The sequence below is a fragment of the Saccopteryx leptura genome, chromosome 3, assembly GCF_036850995.1.
Source record: "Saccopteryx leptura isolate mSacLep1 chromosome 3, mSacLep1_pri_phased_curated, whole genome shotgun sequence".
Classification (NCBI taxonomy): Eukaryota; Metazoa; Chordata; class Mammalia; order Chiroptera; family Emballonuridae; genus Saccopteryx; species Saccopteryx leptura.
This window is the reverse complement of record NC_089505.1, coordinates 283533735-283560831: the sequence shown is the minus strand read 5'-3', so window position 1 is coordinate 283560831 and position 27097 is coordinate 283533735. Positions and strand designations below refer to the sequence as shown.

Here is a 27097-nt window from a genome sequence, read left to right as displayed (position 1 = left end):
CTTCCAGTTGCTGCTGGCATTCCTTGGCTTGTGGCTGCAATACTTCAACCTCCGCCACCATCTTCACATACCCTTCTTTGTGTGGATGTGCATTACTAGTGGGAAATAACAATTATGCAAGAAATCACTTGCATTCATGCTGAGAGAGAGCTTCTGTAACTAATTTTCCCTGTATTTCTAGTTCACCAGTGCTTGTTTTCCTACATTACATGCAGCACAAACCACAAACCTGTACAGCATTTGGACTCAGGAGCCTTTTGTTTCAAGGACACAGATGAGATGTGAAGATGCCTTTTCTCTGGAGCCTGAACCCTGCAGATCAAAAGGGCAGCTGTTCAAGGTCACTGTGTGTTTCTCAGGTTAAGTGACAGGAACTCCTAGGTAGTCTTTGATTTATTGTGTTTGTGTGATATAGGATGAATGAGAACCCAGCCACCGCCACACCTCCTCACAGTCCCCACGCTGGCTTAAGTCCCTGGCAAGTGCGCCTCTCTCACCTGAGCCCGCGACCCCCTCCTGCTTCCATTGCTTCCGCTCAGCACCTGTGGGGAAACCCCTCAAAACTGCCATTGGTTAAGTAATTTATTTAGGAAGTCTTTAAAGCACAGCACCCAGGGCAGGTTCTAAACATACAGAACCAGAGTCAAAGCAGGGATGCTATGAACCAAAGTTATAGAGAGAACAGACTTGATGGCTGCCAGAAAGGAGGGGATTAGGGCACTAGCTGAAAAAGTTGAAGCGATTAAGAAGTACAAATTGGCAGTTACTAAACAGTCATGGGGGATGTAAAATATGGTCCAGGAAATACGTATAGTCAATGATACTGTAATAACTATATATGGTGCCAGTTTGGTATTGGAAATACCGGGGGAACACTTTATAAAGTATATGATTAACCACTGTGCTGTACACCTGAAACTATACAAAATAATATTGAAGGGAAACTAACTGAAAAAAATTATAAAAAGAATTGCTTTGTATCCTCCTTGGAGCAGAGTCCTGTCAGAGATGTATTGTTCTTAATTCCTCCACGAATCCTTTGTGGTCAGGGTTACCCTGCAGCTTTCTCACGATAGTGGATGGCACACTCACAGTGCAGGCTACAGGGGCACGTCCGCCTTGGCGTCCCGGCTAGCAGAGCGTGGTTTTCACCTGGAGTGCCATCCTGTGCTCAGTGGCAGGAACGCAGGTGGCAGGTTTCTGCTGCGTTCTGTCTGTCCTCCAAAACCTGCACTGCATCATTAGCTGGGTTAATGCCCCTGTCGGTCACAGTTTATGTGGTGGGAGCGTCAAAACCAGATACTTTATTTACGTTTTAGTTCGTTCAAAGAATAAAGGCTTTTTTTGCGCTGACAGAATTTTAACCTGGGGTTCACGAACACCTTTGCACAGGGTCTCTAAATGCCTTAAATGGCACCCAAATATTGGTAGTAAGGGCCCACGTGCATTTTGAGTAAAGGACTACGTCTTTCGTCAGGCAGTCAGGAGGGTTCAAACCCAAGAAGGGTTAGGAATCAAAGCGGCAGACTTTCGGATGAAGCCGCGATTGGGTAGAACCGCCGCTCCGAGCAGCATTTTAAAGCGAGGCCTCCTGGAGCGGTGCGTTCAAGGACGCCAAGCTACTACAACGGGCTGCACACACCCCCTTGGGGCGGGGCTGAGGTTGGCCACGCCCCAATACTGCCAATTCCCCGCTCGGGCGTGGGGGGGGGGGCATCTCCACTGGGCATGCTCAGTGTCATGAACTTGGGCTGGTTTTCTAGACGGAAGCCGGTGCAGCCTGTGTATTTTTCCCAGGGTGCTCCGCGCCGCTGTCATGGTTGCCTCCTTGGGCCGGTATCCGCACATGGGGTTCTAGAGCTGTGAGTGTATCCACAGGAACTGTCACCCCTAGACTTAGGGATCTCTGGACCCTTCTCTTTTCACTTTCTTTTGAGATTCCTGTGTGACCCTTTTGAGAATCTGTTTTGCCTGGGGCGATGTCGGGGACGAAGTGGACCCCGGAGCTGGCAGTTTTGAGGGGTTTCCCCACAGGTGCTGAGCGGCAGCAATGGAAGCAGGAGGGGGTCGCGGGCTCAGGTGAGAGAGGCGCACTTGCCAGGGACTTAAGCCAGCGTGGGGACTGTGAGGAGGTGTGGCGGTGGCTGGGTTCTCATTCATCTTTGTTTTACATTTTTCCTACGTAAATCTTGCTAATTTTTAAAGGATTTGGGTTGTTGCAACCTTGACATGGTGGGCGTGGTCCTCAGATTCCGTGCTTGTCTTTACCTCAATCTTCTCACATCCCAGATTCAGAAATAATAACATTGGCAATGTTATTTACTTTTCTAACATTTATTTAGTCGTTAATAATAGATACGTAAGATAGTTGTTACTTTTAATTATAGTTTGCAAATGAAGACATTTAAGTACTGATTAGTTAAGTAATTTATTTAGGATCGCAGAAAAGCTGAAAGGACGCAGCAAAGATGTAATTCTTGTGAGCAATGCACATTTACCGAAGAGATAAAGAATTAAAAGGCACATTTACTAGTGGGATATAGGCACATCTGACTGTGGGGTTTAGGCTGGACCTAGAAGAGAAATACCTTTTAGGACAGTATATAAGTTCGGTGTGTGTGTGTGTGTGTGAGTGTGTGTGTGAGTGTGAGTGTGTGTGTGTGTGTGTGTGTGTGTGTGTGTGTGTGTGTAGTAGTAGGTGCTTCAGGATAGGGAGTTTCTGAAGTGTGGTGGTCTGGAAGTTTCATGGGAGAAGTCAGACTTGAGATGATTTTTGATTAAAGAATAAGACTGACAAGTGGAAGAGAGCTCAGCAGGAGAAATCACAAGTGTAAAAGTGTGGAGGCAGGAATGTGCATGAGAACATTAGAGGAACAATGAGTGAACCAGCTTTTCATCAGGGAGTATGGGCGGTGGGGGGTGGGGGTAGGAGGAGCCAGACTACGGAAACTTTTTTGTTGTCAGTAGGAATCTTTGAATTCTCAACAGAAGGGTGACAATACTTACTAATGAGGAATATTTTCCTGGGTCTACCTTTAACCTTACTATTCATTATATAGATGAGCTGCTAATTCTAGAAGTGATGTTTGTAAAATGATGGGAATTTGTTCAGTGCGTTTTGAGTAATGCATAGCAAGCATTCTAAATATACACTTTTTTATTTTGCTTGCTAAAATGGTAGATTTACCTAGTGGTGTTGTGTTGCCCTTTACAGTATGAAAATAATTGTTCTTTTGGATTATTGAATTAATTTTTTATATTACAGAGAGTGGATCTTTCCTACACTTACTACTAGAAGGAAACTATGAGGCCATATTCTTAAATTCATTGACTCAAAATATTTTTAATTCAACAAAGATGACTGAAGGAAAGATTGACAGCTACCTAGAGAAGCAGATATTAACATTCCTGGATTTCTCATCAGATTTGGACAAAACCCAAAGGTAGAATCTTATCTGAAGTTTTCGTAGCGAAATATCCTCTCAATACTTTTAATAGAGCTTTGACAGTGTAAGGCACTGATTTTAGCATTACTGAAAATCTCGATTTTACTTTTAGTCAGAACTCATAATGTGCCAAATAAGGTATGTAAGCACTTCTGTCCAGAGGACCATCAGAATGAAAAGTAAAATGATGTAGGATATAAGGGTTTTGTAAATGAAACTGGCATGTAATTGGAATGGTAACTGCTAACCCACTGAGTTTCCAAGTGCTTAGGTCTGATAAGTTATAACTATAGCCAAAACATTAGACCTTAATTCCTTTTAACTTGAAAGTATACCCTTTTGCTGCTTCTAGATTGCTGAGTGATACTTTTAACTACTTTCATTGTGTTTTAGTTTGTGAACTTTTCAGAGATAAGAAAACTTAGTGTGTTTATTATGGAATTCTTGTTTTACCTTCTCCCACTAAAGTTTATATACTTTTATAAGATTAAGTATAATAGTTACACAGTGGTGAAACCTGAATTTTACTGTTGTCAATTTTTTAATGTACCTCTTTATTTCCTATACTATCTTGGCATCTACATCAAATTTTAATTTTCTTTAAAATGCATGCAATTTTCTATAACCATTATTATTATTATTATTATTATTATAGTGAGAGAGAGACAGTGAGACCGAGAGACAAAGGGAGGGACAGATAGGGACAGACAGACAGGAAGGGAGAGAGATGAGAAGCATCAATTCTTTGTTGTATCACCTTAGTTGTTCATTGATCACTTTCTCATATGTGACTTGATGGAGGGGACGAGAGGTCCAGCAGAGTGAGTGACCCCATGCTTAAGCCAGCGACCCGGCACTCAAGCTGGTGAGCCTACTCTCAAGCCGGTGACCCTGGGTTTTTTTTGTTTTTGTTTTTTTTTGTATTTTTCTGAAGCTGGAAACGGGGAGAGACAGTCAGACAGACTCCCGCATGCGCCCCACCGGGATCCACCCGGCACGCCCACCAGGGGCGACGCTCTGCCCCTCCGGGGCGTCGCTCTGCCGCGACCAGAGCCACTCTAGCGCCTGGGGCAGAGACCAAGGAGCCATCCCCAGCGCCCGGGCCATCTTTGCTCCAATGGAGCCTTGGCTGTGGGAGGGGAAGAGAGAGACAGAGAGGAAGGGGGGGGGTGGAGAAGCAAATGGGCGCTTCTCCTATGTGCCCTGGCTGGGAATCGAACCCGGGTCCCCCGCACTCCAGGCCGACGCTCTACCGCTGAGCCAACCGGCCGGGGCGACCCTGGGGTTTTGAATCTGAGTCCTGTGTGTCCCAGGCTGATGTTCTATCCACTGCGCCACAGCCTGGTCAGGCTACCATTCTTTCTTTCTTTTTTTCTTTTTTTGCTACCATTATTTCTAAGGAATAACTTTGTTTAGTACTTTGACAAATAAACCAAACTACTGTACTAGATGTTGAGGTTTTGAAGAGGAATAAGACATCATTTGTATCCATAAGTTCACAAAATAATGTTACTGTAGGCATTTTATTTTATAGATTAATATAACTCCTTTTCATTTTTCTGGTTCACTAGTAGTTTACATTTCTGCAACTTTGATTCTTACTTTGCCATCTAAAGTGTGCGTGGTATTATAGAAGCCGGCTTTGCAGCACACATTGAAACACAAACATGCACACAAATGCACCATTCACTGGGCGAGCAGAATTCAGCTTGTCAGGTAGAGCTGAAGAGATAATTCAGTTGCTTCATTTTGAGGAATTTGAAAATGAAGCTGTACTTACAAGTCGCCTTAAGGATTTTGATGTTTGATTGTTACAGTTACAGTAAGGCTTTAGATCTTGCTACATGCCTGTTTCTCTCGTTTCCTGACTTGTAACTCAAGCAGGCTCTTTGGTCATCTGTTTTATCTGATGCCTTTTCTTTGCTCTGCTCTCAGTTGTGCTGTATCCAGTGCTTTATATTCTGACTACCATAGGCTTATGGGATTTTGTTTTTTTCCTTAAAGAATTTTTAAAGTTAGAGCCTAGGTGATATAAGGAGAAGAAAGGTTTTACTTTCTCTTCAGCCTGAAACTTTAAGACTCTCTGGTAGAGTTCTTTAAGATTTGGTAGAGCTGACCTGACCAGGTGGGTGCACAGTGGATACAGTGTCGACCTGGGACGCTGAGGACCCAGATTCAAAACCCCAAGGTTGCCAGCTTGAGCACGGGGTCACAGGCTTGAGCCCAAGGTCACTCACTGGCTTGATCAAAGGGTCACTGGCTTGGCTGGAGCCCCCCAGCCAAGAGGGGCACATATGAGAAGCAATGAACAACTAAGGTGCTGCAACTACTAGTTGATGCTTCTCATCTCTCTTTTTTCCTGTTCGTCTCTGTCTGTCTCTTGCTTAAAAAATAAAAACAAAATTCAAGACTTGGTAGAGTTGAATCCATCAGTTTTTGTATTAATCCTGGGGTAGGCAGGTTACAGCTGATGAGGCAAAGTGGCTAAGAATGTTGACAGTTTTACAGGGTCGGAAAAAAGAAACACATGTGACCCTCAAAACCTAAAATATTTAATATTTGTCCCTTTACTGAAAAAGTTTACCTATCCTGCTAAAGCAGGCCTGAAAAAAAATAGGTTCAAGTGAAATTTCTAGGGTTCTTTTTGGTTTTGCACATGGTAGTGCAGGATTAGTAAAATGTTGTTAAAGAACAGGTTTTTGTTGTCAGTTTTCTTTTGTATAAAATCAGTGTAACGTGTCTCCTGGCAATGTCAGGGCTGTTGAATAGAATGTAGGAAAAGTTACAAGTTCCTGATCAGTGTCTAAACCACTGCTGTTCAAAAAAGGACTTTCTGTGGTGGTGGAAACGATCTGGATCTGTGCCGTCCAGTATGGTGGCCACTCATCACATTCAGCTCTCGAATGCTTAAAATGTGGACAGTGTGACTGAGGGACCGAATTTGAAATTTTGTTTAATTCTAATTAACTTAAATTTAAGAGTCATATGTGGCTCCTGGTTATAATATTGGACATTGCAGACCTCAGTTATTTAGGTTTCAGAAAATTAATTTTTGTAATATTCTCAGATAAGCTCAATAAATGTTAGTTATCTTACATTTTTCTTAATGAAACTGAAGTGAAATTGTATGTGGGGGGTTGTACAGTGATAGTGTTTTACATTGATTTCTTTCACTATTCTTATATGCAGACAACAGCTGATCTTCCTAATCGGTGTGAGCAGCTTGCAACTCTTTGTTCAGAGTAACTGGACGGGGCCTCTTGTTGATTTACACCCCCAACAATTTTTGCCATCTGTTCTGTTCCAGCAATTCAGTGAGGTATGCTTCTTGGAAATGTCATATGTAGTTATTACTGTGTTATTTATCCTTCAGGAACTCGTTATAAACTAGAGTTACTAGTCGGTAGGAATGAAACATGATTTTATAGCTTGTACAGAACCTACTGAGAACGTTTGTTCCTTGATCTGATTTTCACATATTTCTAGAAGTGTCATTGCCAGTCTCAAACACGTCTTCAGACATTCGCATTATCTGGATCTGTGAGCTGCTCTTATTTTAAGCATGGGCAGCTGCCCCAGTTATTTATACATGTGTATGTGTGTGTGTGTATTTATATATATGGATGTATATGTTACTGCAGTTACATAAAGATCTTTTTTTGGCAAAACAGCAAATCTGGAAATCTGTTGCAGGTAAGTTTCACTGCAGTGCTCAGGGATGATTTTCTTTATACAGTATTTCAAATACTTTCCTAAGTGCCTGGCACAGATCTCCCTGGTGATAACGATTATTATTACCCGTATGTGAATATTATTGACCTGCCTCAGTGAGTCATCAGGAGAGCTTGCAGTTCGAATTCCTCAGGAGGCTTTGAGCACATACGCCTACGGCTTGGTGAATATGACATGCAGTAAAAAGAAGTATGGCAACTTTGATTTATCCAACCCCCTCAGAGGTCCTGGACATAGTTATTAATTGCTCAGCTTGGGGAAAAGGTCCCTTAACACCCAGCACTTATGCAGTGAAAGGGGCATGTTTGCTGTTACCTGTTTCTCAGAATTCGAAATGAGAGGAATAGAGTTGTTAGAGGTAAATGTTAGTAATTTGCTGGCGAGGTGGAAAGGGAAGAAGTACAAAAGCAGCGATAATCAGAAAACCATTATGATGAGCTCTGCGTATATCAGTGTGCTGAGTCACTGTATTACACTGCAGCAGAACAATTGAAATTCATAATGCTGACCCAAAGCATTATTAAAAGGTAAAAAAATTTTCCGTGTCTGATGTCTAAGAGGGGAACTTAATCCATAAAGATTTTCATCCATAATGGTTAAGAGGAAATCCCAAAGATTGTGTCACTTAAAGAGATATGCTTCAATCATGTATAGTTATATGGAACATGGATGTCACTCCTCCTCCTGTCATGTCTGAAACAGTTTCTGGCTTCTGTGGCTCTATAGTGTAGACTAGAAATCTACCAGTCAAATTACCCCACAGGCTTCTGGTAACCAGAATAATACTGAGCACTGATGTGTGGTTCAAATGGTCCTTACTTCACGTTTTATATTCATTTGAGGATTGTATATAAGAGAAGACTGAGCTCAAAGTGTGTGAATGAAACTTGTCATAAGTCTGATAGCGGGGGGATTAGAAAGCACATTTTCTGGGTCTAAATCCAGTACTCCTGCTATACTAGTATAGAATCACCATTCAAGTCAGGTAACTATTCAAAGCAGTACAGAAATGGGTTACAGTAAAGATTCAGACTATAAGAAATATTGAGATTTATGAAGAGATTTGTGGAATGTGGACTTCTTCAGGAAAGACTTTCAGTTGGGCGTGGGCCCTGAGTTAGAAACTGCAGGGTGATGAGGAAATGGAGAGGTAGAGAACAGGAGGAAACACATTCTGGGTACGATCTTTAGGGCAGACATTTAGAGGGGAGAAGAGAGTGATGTTTGTGGGAAAGAGATGCATTCATTGTGCCTGTTGGAGCCACAGTAAAAGGTCAGACTTGATGGGATTCTGGCCAGATTATAGGAAACTTTGACTAAGACCTTGGTTTTTATTGGAACTACCTCATATATTTTTAAAAAGCATATAAAATGCATATAGTTTAAATAATAAAAGCCTTGTTCCTACCACCTCGCTTGAGAGAACATAGCTAGCATTGGAGAATAGAGCTGCTCATCCGCGGCTCCCCAGATGTTGGTCCCCTCTGCCGCTGTGGCGGCTGTGAGGACTGGGGCTGGTGGGAGCCTGTGCACTGGGCTCTCCTGCTTTAGCAGCCTTTTCCAGGATGTAGTGTGCACCACAAATCATCCCGTCTTCCACGTGTGCTCTGACCTGGACAAGCTTGGGGAACCCTGCCTGAGAAGGTCCGCTGTGTGTGCGTACTTATGGCATCCCAGTCATGAATGAACCCTCTCATGAATCTTTACAATGCTTTTCTCCATAGTTTTGGCTATGTATGCATCCCTAGGAAACAGTGCTTAGTTTTGCCAGTTTCTGAACTTGATATACATGAAGCAAACTGTGCATTCTTCTGTGATTTGCTTTCCTCAATGGAATATTTTTGAAATTATACCATTATTCATTTTTACTGTTGTATAGTATTCTGATGGTATGGCTATACCAGCACAATTTATATATCTGTTCTACCTTTTTTTTTTTTTTACTTTGTTTGTTTGTATTTTTCCAAAGTTAGAAGTGGGGAGGCAGTCAGACAGACTCCCGCATGTGCCCTACCGGGATCCACCTGGCATGCCCACCAGGGGGCAATGCTCTGCCCATCTGGGGTGTTGCTCTGTTGCAACCAGAGCCATTCTAGCACCTGAGGCAGAGGCCATAGAGCAGGGGTCCCCAAACTTTTTACACAGGGGGCCACTTCACTGTCCCTCAGACCATTGGAGGGCCAGACTATAAAAAAAACTATGAACAAATCCCTATGCACACTGCACAGATCTTATTTTGAAGTAAAAAAAACAAAACGGGAACAAATACAATATTTAAAATAAAGAACAAGTAAATTTAAATCAACCAACTGACCAGTATTTCAATGGGAACTATGCTCCTCTCACTGACCACCAATGAAAGAGGTGCCCCTTCCGGAAGTGCGGTGGGGGCCGGATAAATGGCCTCAGGGGGCCGCATGTGGCCCGCGGGCCGTAGTTTGGGGACCCCTGCCATAGAGCCATCCTCAGCACCCAGGCCAACTTTGCTCCAGTGGAACCTTGGCTGCGGGAGGGGAAGAGAGAGAGTGGAAGGAGGGGGAAGGTTGGAGAAGCAGATGGGCTCTTCTCCTCTGTGCCCTGACTGGGAATTGAACCCGGGACTTCCACATGCCGGGCTGACGCTCTACCACTGAGCCAACTGGCCAGGACCTATCTGTTCTACTTTTGATGATCATACAGGTTACAGGTTGTTTTCATTTTTCGCATTATTATGTACAATGCTGTTAGGAACACATCTTCTGGAAATCATTTACAACAGTTTCAAAGCACAGCACTTTACAAATGACAGTATTTGTTTGGTGCAGGGCGCTAAAGGGAGGAGGCTGTTTTTACTGACCCCAGGATATAGTTGGGCATCCTGAGGGCTCAGGGGTTCAGTATTTCAACACACTCATAAACTCTTCCCAGCACTGAGTGGGCAAGCTCTGCTCTAGTTATAGCTGTGAGTACAGTTTTTTTCCCAAGGGTGTATCCATGTTCAACTTCCCTTGGTAATATGAGTTGTTTTTAAAAGGATTACACAATTTATACTCCTAACTTGCAATCTGAGGATTTGGAAGATTGGAGTTCCAGTTTTAAAACTGAACAGTATTTTTTCTTGTCATTTTCCTCTGCTGATTTATTTCTTTTTAAATAAAGTGTTTTATTTTATTATTTTTAAATTTTATTAAATTTAATGGGGTGACATTGGTTATTAAAATTATATAGATTCAAGGGTATAATTCTGTAATACATCGTCTGTATACTGCATTGTGTGTTCTCCACCCAAGGTCAAGCCTCCTTTCATCACCATCTCTTTTTTTTTTTTTTTTTTTTTTTAAATTTATTTATTCATTTTAGAGAGGAGAGAGGGGGGAGAGAGAGAGGGAGAGAGAGGGAGAGAGAGAGAGAGAGAGAGAGAGAAAGAGAGAGAAGGGGGAGGAGCAGGAAGCATCAACTCCCATATGTGCCTTGACCAGGCAAGCCAGGGTTTTGAACTGGCGACCTCAGCATTTCCAGGTCGACGCTTTATCCACTGCGCCACCACAGGTCAGGCCATCACCATCTCTTTGACCCCTTTTACCCTTCCTACCCCCCTTACCCCCTTTCCCTCTGGTGACCACCATACTGTTGCTGTGGCCATGAGTTTTTGTTTGTCTTTTTTGTTCAATTGTTGCTTTTAGTTTTATAGACCTTACTTTGCTAAGCGAACTAAGACGGAAAAAGTCAAGAACCAGATGATTTCACTCATATGTAGGATATAACATTGATTCATTTTTCTTAGCTCTTGCGATGCACAAACATTAGTGAGTATACTTTATGGGTCATGGAGTCTAGTCACCAAAGCCAGATTAATTTCCCTGCCTCTAACTTATGGCCTTGGCATTGTTAGTGCTGCTGCCTGACCTTTAGTGCTAATCAGCCCCAGAGGAATAGTGCTGAAGCGCCATGTCTGAGCAGTGGGTCACCTCTCACACATCAAGGGTGATCTCCTGCTAATCTGGTTCTATATTAAGTTTGTCTTAGACTTCCAGATGTTTTTTCACTATGATGCTGTTAAATATGTGTTTTTATATGTCATATGCTCTCTTTACTGAGGAATTGTTCTTCAGGGAGTTGTAACCTTTTCTTTGTGTTTTTTATTGAAAATATAAACAATCCTCTTTAAAAATGGATAATTTCCAAAACCTCTGGAAGTCCATTTAGAACTCAGTTGGAATATGAGTGTTGTACGATGGATAGGCAGAGGCTGATTGACTTAAACAGAGGACAGTAAAGCATTTAATGATTTCACGAAGATGCAAGGGTAAAATAGGGAGAGAAATTTATTTACTTAACGGTTTATTTATTTAGTCACATATTTATTTATTATTATTTGCCCTGTTGATACCATTTCCAGAGAACATTGAGTTGAAGGATAGGAGGGAGGTTTAATTAACAACCCCTGGCTCTGAGTGCCAGAGGTAATAATTTTCAGATAGTATATTATGGGCTACCTCTGAATACCTTTTTATTTGTTGCTCTATTAAAAATCACTTGTTTATTATTTATATTTAGGGATTTATTTTTTAAGGTAATGCTTTACATTTGTGCTGGATATGGAGGACATTCTTCTCAATGTAATTAGAATAAGGCATCTCATATCTTCTTGCACTTCAGTTTGGTTTGGACCTTTTGGACCTTAGGAAATAAAGGCTGTTCTATCCATTCAAGTGACAAGATGATTCAGTGAGGCTGCAGATCTAGTTTGAGCATGTTAGGCAGGGTCTTCTCTCAAGTTCTTAAGTCAGTATATTCACGTGTGTGCTCAGTACCTCCACTTGGAGGCCTTACAAGATATCTGACTCGGCATGTCCAACACAGCGCATGGTGAGCTGCCTCTCCAAACTGGGTCCTCTTCTAGGGTCCGTATCTCAGTTACCCATGCCACCATAGTGTAGCTGTGTCAGTGCAAAGGCTAGGAGTGATCCTGGCCTGCCTTGAAGCTTTCCTAATGCTTAGCACAGCCCTGACCTTGCTGAGTGGCAGGAAGAGGTAGAGAGATCTATGGGGAAGGCAGCATATGGTGGGAAAAACATGGGTTGGGAATAGAGTCTAATCTCTATTCAGACTCTAACTTCTATGTGATTTTGGGCTTCACTTTTTTGGATCTGTTGCGTCAGTTCTAGAATTGAGGCTGTTGTAATAACTTCATAATTTTTTCCTTAATTATTGAGTTTTTTAAAAATTCCTTCTGCCTTTAGTGCTGGTAACAGTAAACTTTATGTATGAGCTGGTGGTAGTCATATGTTGTCTTTATTCCTGTATTATAAATTCTTCTCAGTTTAGTTTAATCTTTATAAGAACTCTATGAGGTATAAGTTCTGTTATTTCATTTAATAATTGATGAGACTGAGGCTTTAATTAAAAAATGTATGTGTCCACAAACTGCGAAGAAGCAGACAAAGGACTCCACCCAATGTCTTGAGGTTAGAGCCCATACTCATAACAGTTAAGCCTTCCTGCTGTCTGTTTTTTGGCAGCTGTCCAGATTATGTAGTTCACATTTTAGAAACACAGGGTCTTGTCCCTTGTAGAAAATCTGTTTTATCAAGGAGTGGATTTTTCAAAGGTATCCCTGTTTTGCAGCTTTCTGTTCTTCTCCTCGATTGTGTACCTTCTTGGCATTTGCTATGTAAGACCTTGTTGGCTTTATAGTAATTATGGAGCAGATACGCTTTGTAATGACCTTTACCAGCCAGTGAAATGTATTTAATATCAATACTTTAACACAAGGGTACTTTTTGCTGAGATGATACTTCCCTCTTCAATACTAGCATTGTCCTGAGTTCCCTGCTCCTCTGAAGTACACACAGCGGGTGGCATCTGTTGGGCAGGCGGGGTTTGTAGCTCTAAGTGCATTTATAATGTCATGATTCTATCCAGTGCCAACTGCTGTGTAATAGACCAGTGCCTTCTCTTTGGAGCTGGAGTGACTGGAAAATATGTATAATTACATGATATGTAGAGATTAATGATATTTTGTTACATTTTTTTCTTCTTTTTCCTAGTAAGAGGAGGGGAGATAGACAGACTCCCACATGAGCCCCAATTGGGATCCACCTGGCCACCCCACTTCTGGAGCTGATGCTCTGCCCATCTGGGGCCATGCTCGCAATCAAGCTATTTTTAGTGCCTGAGATGTAGGCTCCAGGAGCCATCCTCAGTGCCCGGGGCCTAGGTGCTTGAATCTATGGAGCCATGGCTATGGGACAATGAGAGAGAGAGAGAGAAAAGGGGGGGAGGGGGGGAGAAGCAGATGGTTGCTTCTCCTGTGTGCCCTGATTTGGAATTGAACCTGGGCCATCCACATGCCAGGCTGATGCTCTACCATTGAGCAGACTGGCCAGGGCTGATATTTTGTTAAATTATATCATCTTAGCTTATAGTTTTTGTTTTTTTGTTGTTTTTTTAGGTGAAAGGACTGGATGCAGCTGTTCTGAGTCTACTCCTCCTAGATGGTGAATCGATCTACAGCCTGGTCTCGAAGCCTGTGCTGCTGTTATTAGCACGAGTCATCCTAGTGAACCTAAGACATAAACTGACAGCAGTTCAGGTAAGGGGAGCGCAGGATCCCGGAGAGTCACTCTCAGGGTGACTGTTGTGCTGGTTGGGTGTCATGTTGACAATATCTTGATATCTTTGTTGTCTTCTAGGTGTTTAATTTTAAAATTTGATGAAAATAAGCCAAGACTTTCTCCCCTCATGAGATGCATCTAATATAAAATGAGATTATATTGAGCCTCCTTAATAGGATTGTATTTATATATGTATATATGTATGCATGTATATAAATGGTCATTCTCTGAATATGAAATTGGGCTTTAAAAATGTCCTTCATGGTCTTTTATGAATTTCTTGTAAGATAATGAGTAACAGGCAGAGTTTAGCATTGGATCTTCATTACTGTTTCCTGGCTTACGTTCAGCCTTGTTTCATTATTTGGGTTAGATTTAGTAGGGCCTTTGTTGGGTGTCTGTTACACAGTTTCTTTAGGTCAGGTGTACGTGAGTAAGAAGAAAGACTCTGATTCACAGAAAGCTAACAGGCCTCAGTGGGAGGTGACAGACACCGCAGGAGATACAAGGCAAGTCTGTGGAGAGTTAGTGGGGGTGTCAGCTGTGCTTTGTGCCCTCGCTGCTTCAACTACCAAGTCTGTGTAGCTGTTCAGCTCAGCGCTGTGGTGGTAAAGCAGCCATGGGCAACATGTGAACAAATGCATGCGACTCTGTGGTACCAATAAAGCTTTATTTGTGGACACTGAAAATTTTATTTTATATACTTCACACGTTACAAAATGTTATCCTTCTTTTGTGCTTTTTAAAATGATTTAAACATGTAAACTATTCTTTCTTCTTGTGCTGTACAGATACTGGTGGTGGGGTGGTGGGCTGCCTTTGGCTTATAGGCTCTACCTTGCTTTTACTCCTGTTCTGATTGTTGCAAAGTGAGGATGCAGACCCTGTATTACCAATAGTAAATCTAAATTTTATGTGAAGTCTCCTAGTTTCTAAGTGTTGCCTGAAAGAGTTTAAGAAACACAATATTTCTATGGGCAAAATGTAGACTTGGTCCGCACTGTATGAGGCTTACTTTCACGAGCACCTGAGTTCAGGCAGAAGAGCCAAGAAGGGAAGTGCTACCTCCCTCAGCAGCTCTCATGAGAGCCAGAGGGTTTATTTCGAATCAGTTGTTCTAGAAGGGTTTTTAATAGCTGGATTTCAACATATCCTAGTAGATTTAAGCTCTTATCTTTGGTGTTTTAGCAACTTTAGTTTGAATAAAAACATGTTTCCCACATTGATCTGAGTCAAGTGGTCCTATAAGCTAACTAGTACTTGGCTCTGAAGAAAATATCACCAAGGCATGAGGCTGCCAGATGGCAGTATTTTCTTTCTACTGAGACTAATGGTCATTAATGAGTGAGGGATACAATTTTAAGTTTTAGTGGTGGAAAACTAATCAGCAAGTGTTTAAGCATCCCTGGAATAAAGATACCTGTGCTCTCAGCAGCAGCTAGCAGAACAAGTTAATATGTGAAGTCAGACTTGGTAGGGTGGGAGAGGCAAGTTACCTGAATTTCTTGGAATATGCTTAACAATTATTGACCTCAGCTTTTCTCCATTTCCTTGTGTACATCACCATACAAAACAAAGAGCATTCTGTGCTGAAATCTTTGAAACATTAACTTTTTTCTTCTTCTTTGGATCTTGAAGATATTATTCTCTAAATGATGATGTTAGAAATGACTTCTTTGATAAATGGGGGTGAAATGATTAAAAAGCATAACTCACCCAAGTTAATTTCAGTCTTTTAAATTAATTTTGAATAGGTTGACTCCTCAGAAATGTATCAAGTTGTTTATTACAATATTATTTTTGTGGAACTGTAAAAGATGATTTCCCCCTCCCCTGGAATCTGTCTACTATGTAGATCAGTATTAGTAATATGTAAAGGCTGAGTGAAAATGGTCTTGTTCTTGCAATCAGACCAGAGCTTGTCTGGCTCACCACTGAACAACTGTGTGACCTTATGCTAGTTAATTTCTCTGAATAGCAGTTTCCTTATTTGTAAAATGAAATAAGTCAGTGAGCCTTTATTGGGTGCCTTTTGAGTACCCTGGCCTTCTCAGAGGTCATTGACTAGTGTGACTTCTTAATCAGAGCACTCTGTAGTAAATCCTATAGTCAGGAGACAGCATCTAGAGACTATCTAAAGCAAAGCTTCACATTCTTTTTTTTATTAATGACTCACATTTTCTGTTAAGTAATTCTTGGCAAATAGAAAAAGGCACTTTTATTTTTTAGTAGAACGTAGGCTATGGCTTTTCTTTTGTTTTGCACTCTTGTCTTTATAAAGATTTTGAGTGAAGGGTTAGTTATAGATCTGATTTTTAAGAGTTCAGCATCTTATGTTGTATGTTATCTTACAAGAGCAGTCTCTTTGGAACTATCTAAATTTCCATGTCTAGAAAGGAAAGAATATGCTGCCAAACCTGACTCACTCATTGCTGACAGAGGATAAGGGAAAGATAATTGATGGATAGACTGACTTCATTAGCTGTACTGATAGGAAAAGAATGAGGCAACACCTCAGGGAATTACATTAAAAATGATGTGAAACTTCTATTAGATAATTCTACCTTTCCTTACATGGATAGAGGAAACAGCATTAATAATTAGAATGGACTTTGTCATAAAGTCAAAATTCATTTGTGATTGTGTCATTGGTGTAACTGGTATAGTGTGTAGCAGTGTAGAAGGGGAACCAGGCCATTTTACCTCTTAATCAAATGCAGATGTTCAAGTAAAATAGTGCTTTTGGTAATTAAGCATGATCTCCTCTTAGTAGGTATTGCTTTAAAAAAATTAATTTTTCACAGCTTCACGTAATATAATCCAAAGTAACAGCTTTAATTAATTTAGATGATGCAATGCGTAATCATACTTATTACGTTATAGAATCTATCAAAAATATCAGTTGTACACACACACAAATGCATAGAGGAAGGAGAAAGACACGACCCTCTGTCGTAGATTCTCTGAGGAAGAAGGATGGCATCGGTGCCGCCAGAGACGCCACTCTTCACTGTGGTGCTTCTGTATTGCCTCGTTGTAGTGTGTTGTGTTGTTTTAATAAGAATGTATTGATCAAGTAAGACCAGGCATTACAGAAGAGAGAAAGAGCCGCTGTTTTCTCAGGCCATGCGTTAATCAAAACAACATATAAAAGGCAGCCTCTACCCTCAAAGAAGGTGCCTACCAGGTAGAGTCAGACACTTGAAAAACAGGACCTGTCCAGTGTGCTCTCACTTTTAGGAACAGTGTGGAAGTTTGGAGCGAGAGGCCAGTGTGTGCCGCGCTCATGGGAGGTGGCTTCTTGGGAGCAGTTTCACCAATGTGTGCAGGGAACTTTCTGGTTTGGGGCAATATCTGAATCTACTGCCTTTGCTACTTGGAATTTATGTAAAACACAATGCTTTGGGGAGGATAGAGAGAGGAGTAAGACATGATTTATCTTGTTGGATAAATGGCATATAACATTGAAAGCTAGGGGTGGCACACTGGAATCCAGGGGACCGCGTCTGCAAAGGGAGGTACAGAGATGTGCTGAGAGTGCAGATGAAGGGAGTATCCCCTTCCCCACCAGGAGGTTCCTGCGGGAGGCTCCTAGAGCAGCTGCTGCTGACAACTCAGGGTGCTTACAGCAGACGTGGTAGAGGAGGAGCTGGGGAGTTCGAAATGGTGGCAGGAAGCCCAGTGAGCTGGAAAGAACAGGCTTGGGGAGAACAGGGGACAGGGGGACTCCTGTGGCAGATGCGGAAGCGGATTTGGGGACTGATACTGAAGACACAGTAGTGGATGGGGAAGCTTATTGATTGAGTACAATTTCACAAACATAAAAAATATTTTTTAAATTAATTTCAATTAATGTAGCCTTCCCCCCCAAGAGTCATTTTATTTCAACTTCCATGGCGCTTTCTTGTTCTAGAGCCTGCCATGGTGGACGCTGAGGTGTGTGGGTGTCCATCAGCAGCTGCTTGAGGAGCGCTCCCCGCAGCTCTCTGCTCTTGCCCAAGGTTGCATCGATCAAGGTGGGTAGTCGGGCTTGTCTGCCGTGGGCGTGTAGCTCCATTTTCATTTCTTGGCTGAGGCATTGCTTTTTAGCTTATTCTTTGACAGGTGATAGTGACTTTATTTGAGGTTTCTTTTTCTTTTTATTCTGGAGGTGGGATATCAAATTTTTTTAAATGTCAGATTATATAATTACTTTTTATCTTTGAATTTTTAAAAAAGGCAGTCATTATCATTTATATTATTGATTTAGAAGGAGTGATTTGTTCGGTGCAGGTCTCCATAATTTATCATGAATTGCTTAACAGTATTTTAATATTCTCACTGTTCTTTAAGAAGCCTCATTGGAAACAAATGTAAACTCTATTTAAAAAAAATCCTTAACTCACTTGGAGTAAATTGTGCCAAGTTACATGCAGAATAGGAAATTATTTATCCTATATCTTATTAAGTACATGAAGAAAAGCTTTGCTTTTTTAACTTTTTGTAGAAAATACTCTTTACTGAGGATAACAATGGGTAGAGAGACATTTTTTCATTTTATTTTATCATTTTCTTTTAAAATAGATAAAAAATTATTTATTTATTGATTGATTTTAGCAAGAGAGGAATGGGGAGAGAGAAAAAGAGAGACAGTAACATTGAGCTGCTCCTGTATGTGCCCTGCTTGGGGATCGAACCAGCAGTTTCTGTGCCTCTGGACAATGCTCCAACCAACCAAGCTATCTGGCCAGGGCTAAAATAGATTTTTTTTTTTTTTTTAATATTTTTAAGACTTTATTCATTTTAGAGAGGAAGAGAGAGAGAAGGGGGTGAGCAGGAAGTATCGATTCCCATACGTGCCTTGACCGGGCAAGCCCCGGGCTTCGAACCCGCTATCTCTGTGTTCCAGGTTGATGTTTTATCCACTGCGCCACCACAGGTCAGGCAGATTATTTTTTTAAAATGGGAGATAGAGACAGAGAGAGGGACAGATAGGGACAGACAGACAGAAAGGGAGAGAGATGAGAAGCATCAATCCTTCATTACGGCACCTAAGTTGTTCATTGATTGCTTTCTCATATGTACCTTGACCAGGGGGCTCCAGCAGACCGAGTGACCCCTTGCTCAAGCCAGTGACCTTGGGCTTGAGTCAGCAACTTTGGGCTTCAAGCCAGTGATCTTTGGGCTCAAGCCAGCAACCATGGGGTCATGTCTATGATCCCATGCTCAAGCCAGCAACCTTGTGCTCAAGCTGGTGAGCCTGAGCTCAAGCTGAATGAGCCCACCCTCAAGCCAGTCACCTTGGGTTTTTAACCTGGGTCCTCTGCATCCCAGGCTGACACTCATCTGCTGCACCATTAAGTAATTTTTATATTTCAATTACAGTTGACATATATATTAGTTTCAGGTATATAACCTAGTGATTAGACGTTTATATAACTTACTAAATGATCATCCCGATAATCTCCATTACCCATCTGACACCATACATAGTGATTACAGTATTATTGACTATATTCCTTATGCTGTACTTCACATCCCCATGACTATTCTGTAACTGCTGATACGTATTTCTCAATCCCTTTGCCTTTTCATCCATTCCCCTGACACTTCTCCCATCTGGCAATCATCAGAATGTTCTCTGTTATCTATGAGTCTGTTTCTGTTCTGCTTGTTTATTTTGTTTTTTAGATTCTACATGTAAGAGAAATCATATGGCAATTGTCTTCCTCTTCTGACTTATTTCACTCAGCACAATACTCTGTATTGTCTTCCTCTTCTGACTTATTTCACTCAGCGCAATCCTCTGTAGGTCCATCCCTATTGTTGTAGATGGCAAGTTATCATTCTTTTTAAAATTGATTTTTAATTATTGTTGACATACAATATTGTATTAGTTTCAGGTGTCTAACAGTGATTCAACATTTATGTACTTTACAAAGTGATCACCATGATAAGCCTAGTACCCGCCTAGCCCCACACAGTTATTACAGTGTTGACTCTCTGCCCTGTGCTGTGTGTTACAATATCTCTGTGACTTATTTTACAATTGGTAGTTAGTCTTTCTTAATCCCCTTTCCCTTTTCTGCTGAATCCCCCACCCCATATTATTTTTATTGTGATATATAGTGTACATATAGAAAAAAGCCTAAAATATAAATGGAAATTTTACCTAATAATTTTAAACCACACACCCCTATAATTGCCTTCTACTGCTTTTGTTACAGATGCCACCCCCACCCTCTGTGTTGCCTGGGGAAGTATTAATATATATTTTGAAAAGAGGGAAAATCTTAGGTACCTTGCTTCTTGGTTTCCCTGGGCTTTTAGAATGCTTATTCTTGGCAGAAGTTGCCAAATAAAAGAAAAACAAATTCTCTTGTAGTGAAGGAATACTTGAACACAAATGAACTTGGATCTGATAATGAGCTTCTGAGTTACCAGGAAGGGATTTGGTTTTAGGTGTATCTGATTCCAAAGCCCACACTCCTTCATGTCACAGGAGTACAAGAATGATGTGTGTGTGGGAGGGTTGGGGGGAGTGGTGGTTAGCGTCCCTGCAGATGGAGAACAGTGATCAGTACTAGATGGAGAGAGCACAGTCACAAGGGCATAAATAACTTTCGTGTGTGCCTGTGTAATTGCAAGAAACTCCTGTATCTTTCTGGAGTCTGTTCCCCCGAAGGGTACGTCTGTGTAGTAACAAGGTAGGTCAGAGCCGACCAGACAGGGCATTAGTTTGTGCACTAATAAATATCACTAGGCTAAGTGATTGGTTGAGATGAATTTCTCAATTTTTATTTTGTTCTAGGACATAAATATATAAGTATATGCTTATCTTAGTTAAAATGAACCATCTATACTGTATTATGATTCAAAAAGAGAAAGTAAGGGCCCTGGCTGGTTGGCTCAGTGGTAGAGCGTCGGCCTGACATGCAGGAGTCCCAGGTTCGATTCCTGGCCAGGGCACACAGGAGGAAGCACCCATCTGCTTCTCCACCCCTCCCCCTCTCCTTCCTCTCTGTCTCTCTCTTCCCCTCCCGCAGCCAAGGCTCCATTGGAGCAAAGTTGGCCCGGGCGCTGAGGATGGCTCTGTGGCCTCTGTCTCAGGCACTAGAATGGCTCTGGTTGCAACAGAGCGACACCCCAGATGGGCAGAGCATCGTCCCCTGTTGGGCATGCCGGGTGGATCCTGGCCGGGCGCATGCGGGAGTCTGTCTGACTGCCTCCCCATTTCCAACTTCAGAAAAATACAAAAAAAAAAAAAGAATAATATTGAGGCACTATAATAATTATGTTGTCTCTATTAGGACTTAGCTTATACAGTAACTCTTTCAGGATTTTGGGTAACTTAAGGCTGTGAAACAAGCAAGGACATTTTAGACTGAACTTTGTCTATATAAAGAAATACTCTGAGCTCCAACTCCGTATATTATTTTTAAAAATTTTATTCTGCTATCAGATTTAAACTTAACATTTAATAGCAGATTAGTTGTTTTACTAAATGTGAGGGGTTTACTTTTCTATTCAATTGTATTTCCTAAGAGACAGAGTGAAGAGGAATCTATTCCTTTGCCTGCAAAAGCCTTTGGTTTAATGCTTTTGGATTACAAAAGCTTTATACCTACAAATTCTGTCCACTGAACCATCTATATTTTTCTGAAGAGTATAAGCAGCTTTCTGGGTTGTGAGCTTCTTGAGTGCTGATTTTTTCCACTTGTTTCTATTTAGCATAGTACCTAGAAAATAGTGAAGATTTAGTGCATGTTTGTTGAGTAGTGATAGCTAGCTTTTTTTTTTTTTTTTTGAGATCTTTCTACATGTCAGGAGAGAATTCCCTCTATTTGTCCTCCATCTCAATTGCAGTTTTGATCTGATTTGATTTCTGTACAAGAACTTTTCAGAAAGTGAAATATTTTAGAAGTTATGAGAAAATTAATCCTACTGAGATACCATGTGGGACTTTGAATAGTGTTGCCTACGTGTGGAGTTCTCTTCAGAATGAGATATGAAGTGGGCCTTGGAGAAAGTAAGAGCTGATGCCCCATTCAGCAAATATGTCTCAATCTCTTTCTGTTTTTCAGTGAAATGAAATGTGTAGTCTGTCTTCCCCAATTCATGCCATCGTATATTTTTGAAATTAAGTGAGTGAGCAACACTCTATAAACAGACTACTGCAAGCGAGAAATAAGAGTGGGGTTAAGCTTCTGGTTCATGAAATTGGATAAAGCTTGAAAGCCAGGGATGGGCTGAGTGTCACTGATATTGATAGCAATGGGGAAAAAAGTGGATTTTTTTCCCAGGGGCCATCGAAAGCATTTGGAGGAGGATGGCATCAAGATTCAGCCCAGTACTTAAATTTGAAAAAAGAAAAAGGTAATTACATTATACTGCATAGGATATACAGTTTCCTATGCTTTATCATTTTGTGGAAAATTGATAAATGAACAAAAAACAAGGCACCCATGGCAGGGTTTTTTTTTATGTTGGGTTTTTTTTTGTATTTTTCCAAAGTTAGAAGTAAGGAGGCAGTCAGACAGACTCCCGCATGTGCCCGACAAGGATCTACCCGGCATGCCCACCAGGGGGTGATGCTCTGCCCATCTGGGGCGTTGCTCCATTGTAGCTGGAGCCATTCTAGCACCTGAGTCGGAGGCCATAGAGCCATCCTCAGCACCCAGGCCAACTTTGCTCCAATGGAGCCTTGGCTGCGGAAGAGGAAGAGAGAGATAGAGAGGAAGGAAAAGAGAAGGGTGGAGAAGCACATGGCCACTTCTCCTGTGTGCCCTGACTGGGAATCAAACCCGGTACTTCCACACAACAGACCGATGCTCTACTGCTGAGCCAACTAGCTAAGGTGGCAGTTTTTTTTAAGTAAATGATGTTTGATATAAGCCATTCATGCGGATTTATGCAGTATTATGTAAATCTGCATGAATCGCTATATCTTTACCATATCTCTGACTAATGTTTATAATGATGACCCTTTATTAGGAAAAGAAGAAAGTACCTTTCTTATGTGCTATTTTAAAAGGTAGGAAGCATAATGGTGTATTTTAGAGAGATACATAATGGTGTACCTAAGAGGTAAAATTAAGTTTCCAAACAGAAAGGTTTAGCTGAGCTATCTAGAAAATATGGCTGTAGTGACTCATTCCTCCAGTGGTCTCGATTCCCCTCCACAGGGTATTGCAACTTAGCGTTTGCTTTGCCTTGCAACTAAGAAATTTTTTATGTTGCTGTTCAAGGCTGATCAATGACATTTTTCATTTTATCTAGTCATAAATTGGTTAGTTTTGGCTAGGTCTAAATAAGTCTGTAGATAGTCTTAAACTGCAGCATTTCATAAACAATTTTATTTTAAAAAATGTTTTGTTCTGGGATTTGACCCAAGTGTTAACCAAGCAGTCAGATAGAACTACAATACTGTTCAGTGTCCAGAGCAGAATATTATATTTGAAGTGTTGCCCTTGAGGGATCATCAAAAAGTTGGCAGGATTTTTTCCAGTCTGTGAAACAGAGCAAGGATATTATATGAGCAACTGTGATCTTTATATTTTTGTCCAGAATGTTACATCAGTACAATGTAGTGGAATAGAGCCCATCAGAATGTCAGCATAACTTTGCTGGACTGATCATGTCTACGAAATAAAGGAGTTAGTTAGAATCTTGAAAAGTATATTCCTCAGCACGATCTAAGGTACTCTTTTGGATGTCACACTAATGAAACCACGGTTCTTAAGGACTGCTGAAGGATACACAACCGTCTATTGGAGGATCTGATGCTGCAAATGTGTTCGATGTAGTACATGAGCCATAATGTTGCACTTTAGCTATTTGAAGATAAGCTCATGAAGAAGTCCAAGTCTAAGAGAGAACAGGTTAAAATGCTTTGTCTGAGAGTTTGTTGTGACATCTACAGGCAGTTCTGTGATGCTAGAGTTAGATTTTTTTCACAACGGCAGAGTTTAAGAGATTAGGTTTTTGGTGACTGATATAAGCACTGATTTTTAAAAATAATTTTCGGAAGTGGCAAGAGATGATGGAGGGTAGAGAGGGGGTAGATGCTGATGGAGGGAAACTTGACTTGGGATGGTGAACACACAATGCACTATACAGAGGATATATTTATTATAGAACTGTGCACCTGAAACCTGTATACTTTTTTAAAGCAATGTCACCCCAATACATTCAATAATAAAAAAAAACTTTTTAAAAATTTGATACTTTGGGCCTGATCTGTGGTAACACAGTGGGTAAAGTGTCAACCTGGAACATTGAGATTGCCGATTCGAGGCCCTGGGCTTGCCCAGTCAAGGTACATATGAGAATCAACTATATACGAGTTGCTTCCTGCATCTCCCCCCTTTCTCTCTCTCTCTCTCTCTCTCTCTCTCTCCTCTCTCTAAAAATCAATATATCCTTTTTTTTTTTTTTTTTACAGAGACAGAGAGAGAGTCAGAGATAGGGATAGATAGGGACAGACAGACAGGAACGGAGAGAGATGAGAAGCATCAATCATCAGTTTTGCGGCACCTTAGTTGTTCATTGATTGCTTTCTCATATGTGCCTTGACTGTGGGCCTTCAGCAGACCAAGTAACCCCTTGCTCGAGCCAGCAACCTTGGGTACAAGCTGGTGAGCTTTGCTCAAATTAGATGAGCCTGTGCTCAAGCTGGCGACCTCGGGGTCTCGAACCTGGGTCCTCCGCATCCCAATCCGACGCTCTATCTACTGTGCCACTGCCCCGTCAGGCAATACATCTTTCTTAAAAATGAATTCTGACTTTTTTAAAAGATATTATTCATTCAATTTTTAGAGAGGGGGAGAGAAAGAAAAAGGGGGAAGGAGCAAGAAACATCAACTCCCATATGTGCCTTGACCATGCAAGTCCAGGGTTTCGAACCAGCGACCTCAGTGTTCCAGGTTGACGCTTTATCCCACTGTACCACCACAGGTCAAGCACAATAAATAAAATCTTAAAAAGAAAATTATTTACTTTGGAATGAATGTTATTAAATATGCTAAATATGATTATATAATTATTATCCATAGGTATATCATTTTAACATAGTATTTACATAGCCTCATGAGAAGTGATTTTAATTTTAGCATATATTTTAAATGTACTGGTTGACAATTTGGTCCTGAAAGTTATGAATATTCATTTCCATGGAGTGCCAACTGATTTATTAAAATAATAAATGTACTTCTATTGGGTCAACCTTCTCTTCTTTTTATTTAAACTGTGAGTCATTCAAAGCTCAAAACTGTGTGTTTATAGCTGAGTCATTGTTTTTCATCATTTTGCGTATCTAGCCAGTTCTTAAATCTTTTCAGTTCTTCCCTAAGGCTTCCCATAGCTATCCTTCTTTTCCATTTCTACAGCTCTGTCCTAGTCCACTTCTGAAATATTTATTTTGGAAAGGCCCTTTAGACATTATTTTGTCCAGTTAACTAACTCATTTGCAAAGAATTGAAACTCAGAGAGATTGCCTAAGAGCCAGAACTATGATCTGGAGTTTCTGTCGCCAAATCCTGCTCATTCTTCTTTCTTACATTTCTTCAAACTGGTCAGTAGGGCAGGATCTGGTATCCACCAGTGGTCACGCAGTCAGCGTTTCTATAGTGCTTGCTCCATACCAAGCACTGTTCTCATCTTTAAATATATTAACTAATTTATTCTCATAATAGTTCCTATGAGATTATACTAAAGAGTTGCTATAGGATGGTACAGTGGTGGGTATAGTGTGCTTTTGTGTGTGTGTGACAGAGAAAGAGAGAAAGTCAGAGAGAGGGACAGATAGGGACAGACAGACCGGAAGGAAGAGAGATGAGAAGCATCAATTCTTCATTGCAGCGCCTTAGTTGTCCATTGATTGCTTTTTTTTTTTTTTTTTTTTTTTTTTTTACAGGGACAGAGAGAGAGTCAGAGAGAGAGATAGATAGGGACAGACAGACAGGAATGGAGATAAATGAGAAGCATTAATCATCATTTTTTTGTTGCAACACCTTAGTTGTTCATTAATTGATTTCTCATATGTTCCTTGACCGTGGGCTTTCAGCAGACCGAGTAACCCCTTGCTTGAGCCAGCGACTTTGGGTCCAAGCTGGTGAGCTTTTTTTATTATTATTATTATTTTTTTATTTTCTGGTGAGCTTTTTTTTTTTTATGCTCAAGCCAGATGAGCCTGCGCTCAAGCTGGTGACCTCGGGGTCTCGAACCTGGGTCCTCTGCATCCCAGTCCGACACTCTATCCACTGCGCACTGCCTGGTCAGGCTGATTGCTTTCTCATATGTGCCTTGACAGAGGGGGGGAGGCTACAACAGACCAAGTGGCCCCTTGCTCAAGCCAGCGACCTTTTGCTAAGCTGGTGAGCCTTGCTCAAACCAGATGAGCCTGCACTTAAGCCGGCGACCTCAGTGTTTCGAACCTGGGTCCTCCACGTCTCAGTTTGATGCTCTATTCACTGTGCCACTGCCTGGTCAGGCTATAGTATACTTTTTTTAAACAGCTGTTTTGAAGAATAATTAACTATAATAAGTCTCATTTAAAGTGTACAATTGATGATGTTTTACATGTGTATAAGAAATTATCTCAGTTAAGACAAATAATAGAACAGTGTTTTAAGATCTGACTTTTAATTTCTATTTTGTCATTGACTTCCTGTGTGATCTCAGGTAACTAACTCCCAAACCAAGGTTCTCTTTGTGTAAAAATTATCTTTGAGGCCCTGGCCTGTTGGCTCAGTGGTAGAGTGTACGCTTGGCATGTGGATGTCCTGGGTTCAATTCCTCGTCAGGGCACACAGAAGAAGCAACCATCTGCTTCTCTATCCCTCCTCCTCCCCTTCCCTTCTCTCTCTTTCTCTTCCCCTCCCGCAGCCATGGCTGGTTTGAGCACATTGGCCCAGGCAGTGAGGATGGCTCCGTTGAGCCTCCACCTCAGGCGTAGAGCATGGCCCCAGGTGAGGGTTGCCAGGTGGATCCTGGTCGGGGTACATGTGAGAGTCTGTCTCTTTGTCTCCCCTCCTCTAACTTGAAAAAGAAGAAGAAAAAAACTAAAAAATGATCTTTTGAGTACTTTCCAGGCTAAAATAATGTGAGAGAGAGCATGCCAGGTTAAATTTTAATTGGAGCTCCTTGGTCAGGGTCAGGGACTTCGGGCATGTTTGCTGGGGCCTGGTCTCAGTGAAGATCCAACCAGTGTGTTTTCCAGGAATGACATTTCAAGAGGGGCCACTGCTGGAGTGCTTGCAGAAGTTGGAGACATGAGCTTTGCATTCACCAAAACCAGGACTGGTGGCTTGACAGAGACTCCTCCAGCATATTTGCAAAGCTCAG

General features: G+C 41.3%; 1 protein-coding gene and 1 non-coding gene across 3 annotated transcripts in view; both read left to right on the top strand.

Moving 5' to 3' along the window:
- The first annotated feature begins 1795 nt into the window (after positions 1-1795).
- Positions 1796-27097, top strand: part of TTC27 (tetratricopeptide repeat domain 27) — a 156690-nt gene continuing 131388 nt past the window's right edge. For both annotated transcript variants that reach the window (XM_066378547.1, XM_066378546.1), the window contains exons 1-5: positions 1796-2079; positions 3266-3443; positions 6636-6765; positions 13612-13752; positions 17688-17790. In XM_066378547.1, the coding sequence (XP_066234644.1) occupies positions 1980-2079; positions 3266-3443; positions 6636-6765; positions 13612-13752; positions 17688-17790 (652 nt within the window). In that variant the 5' untranslated portion in view covers positions 1796-1979. The remainder of the gene's footprint in view (positions 2080-3265; positions 3444-6635; positions 6766-13611; positions 13753-17687; positions 17791-27097) is intronic.
- TRNAV-GAC (transfer RNA valine (anticodon GAC)) lies at positions 20647-20722 on the top strand. The gene has a single exon. It is a non-coding gene; the product is annotated as a tRNA-Val (tRNA).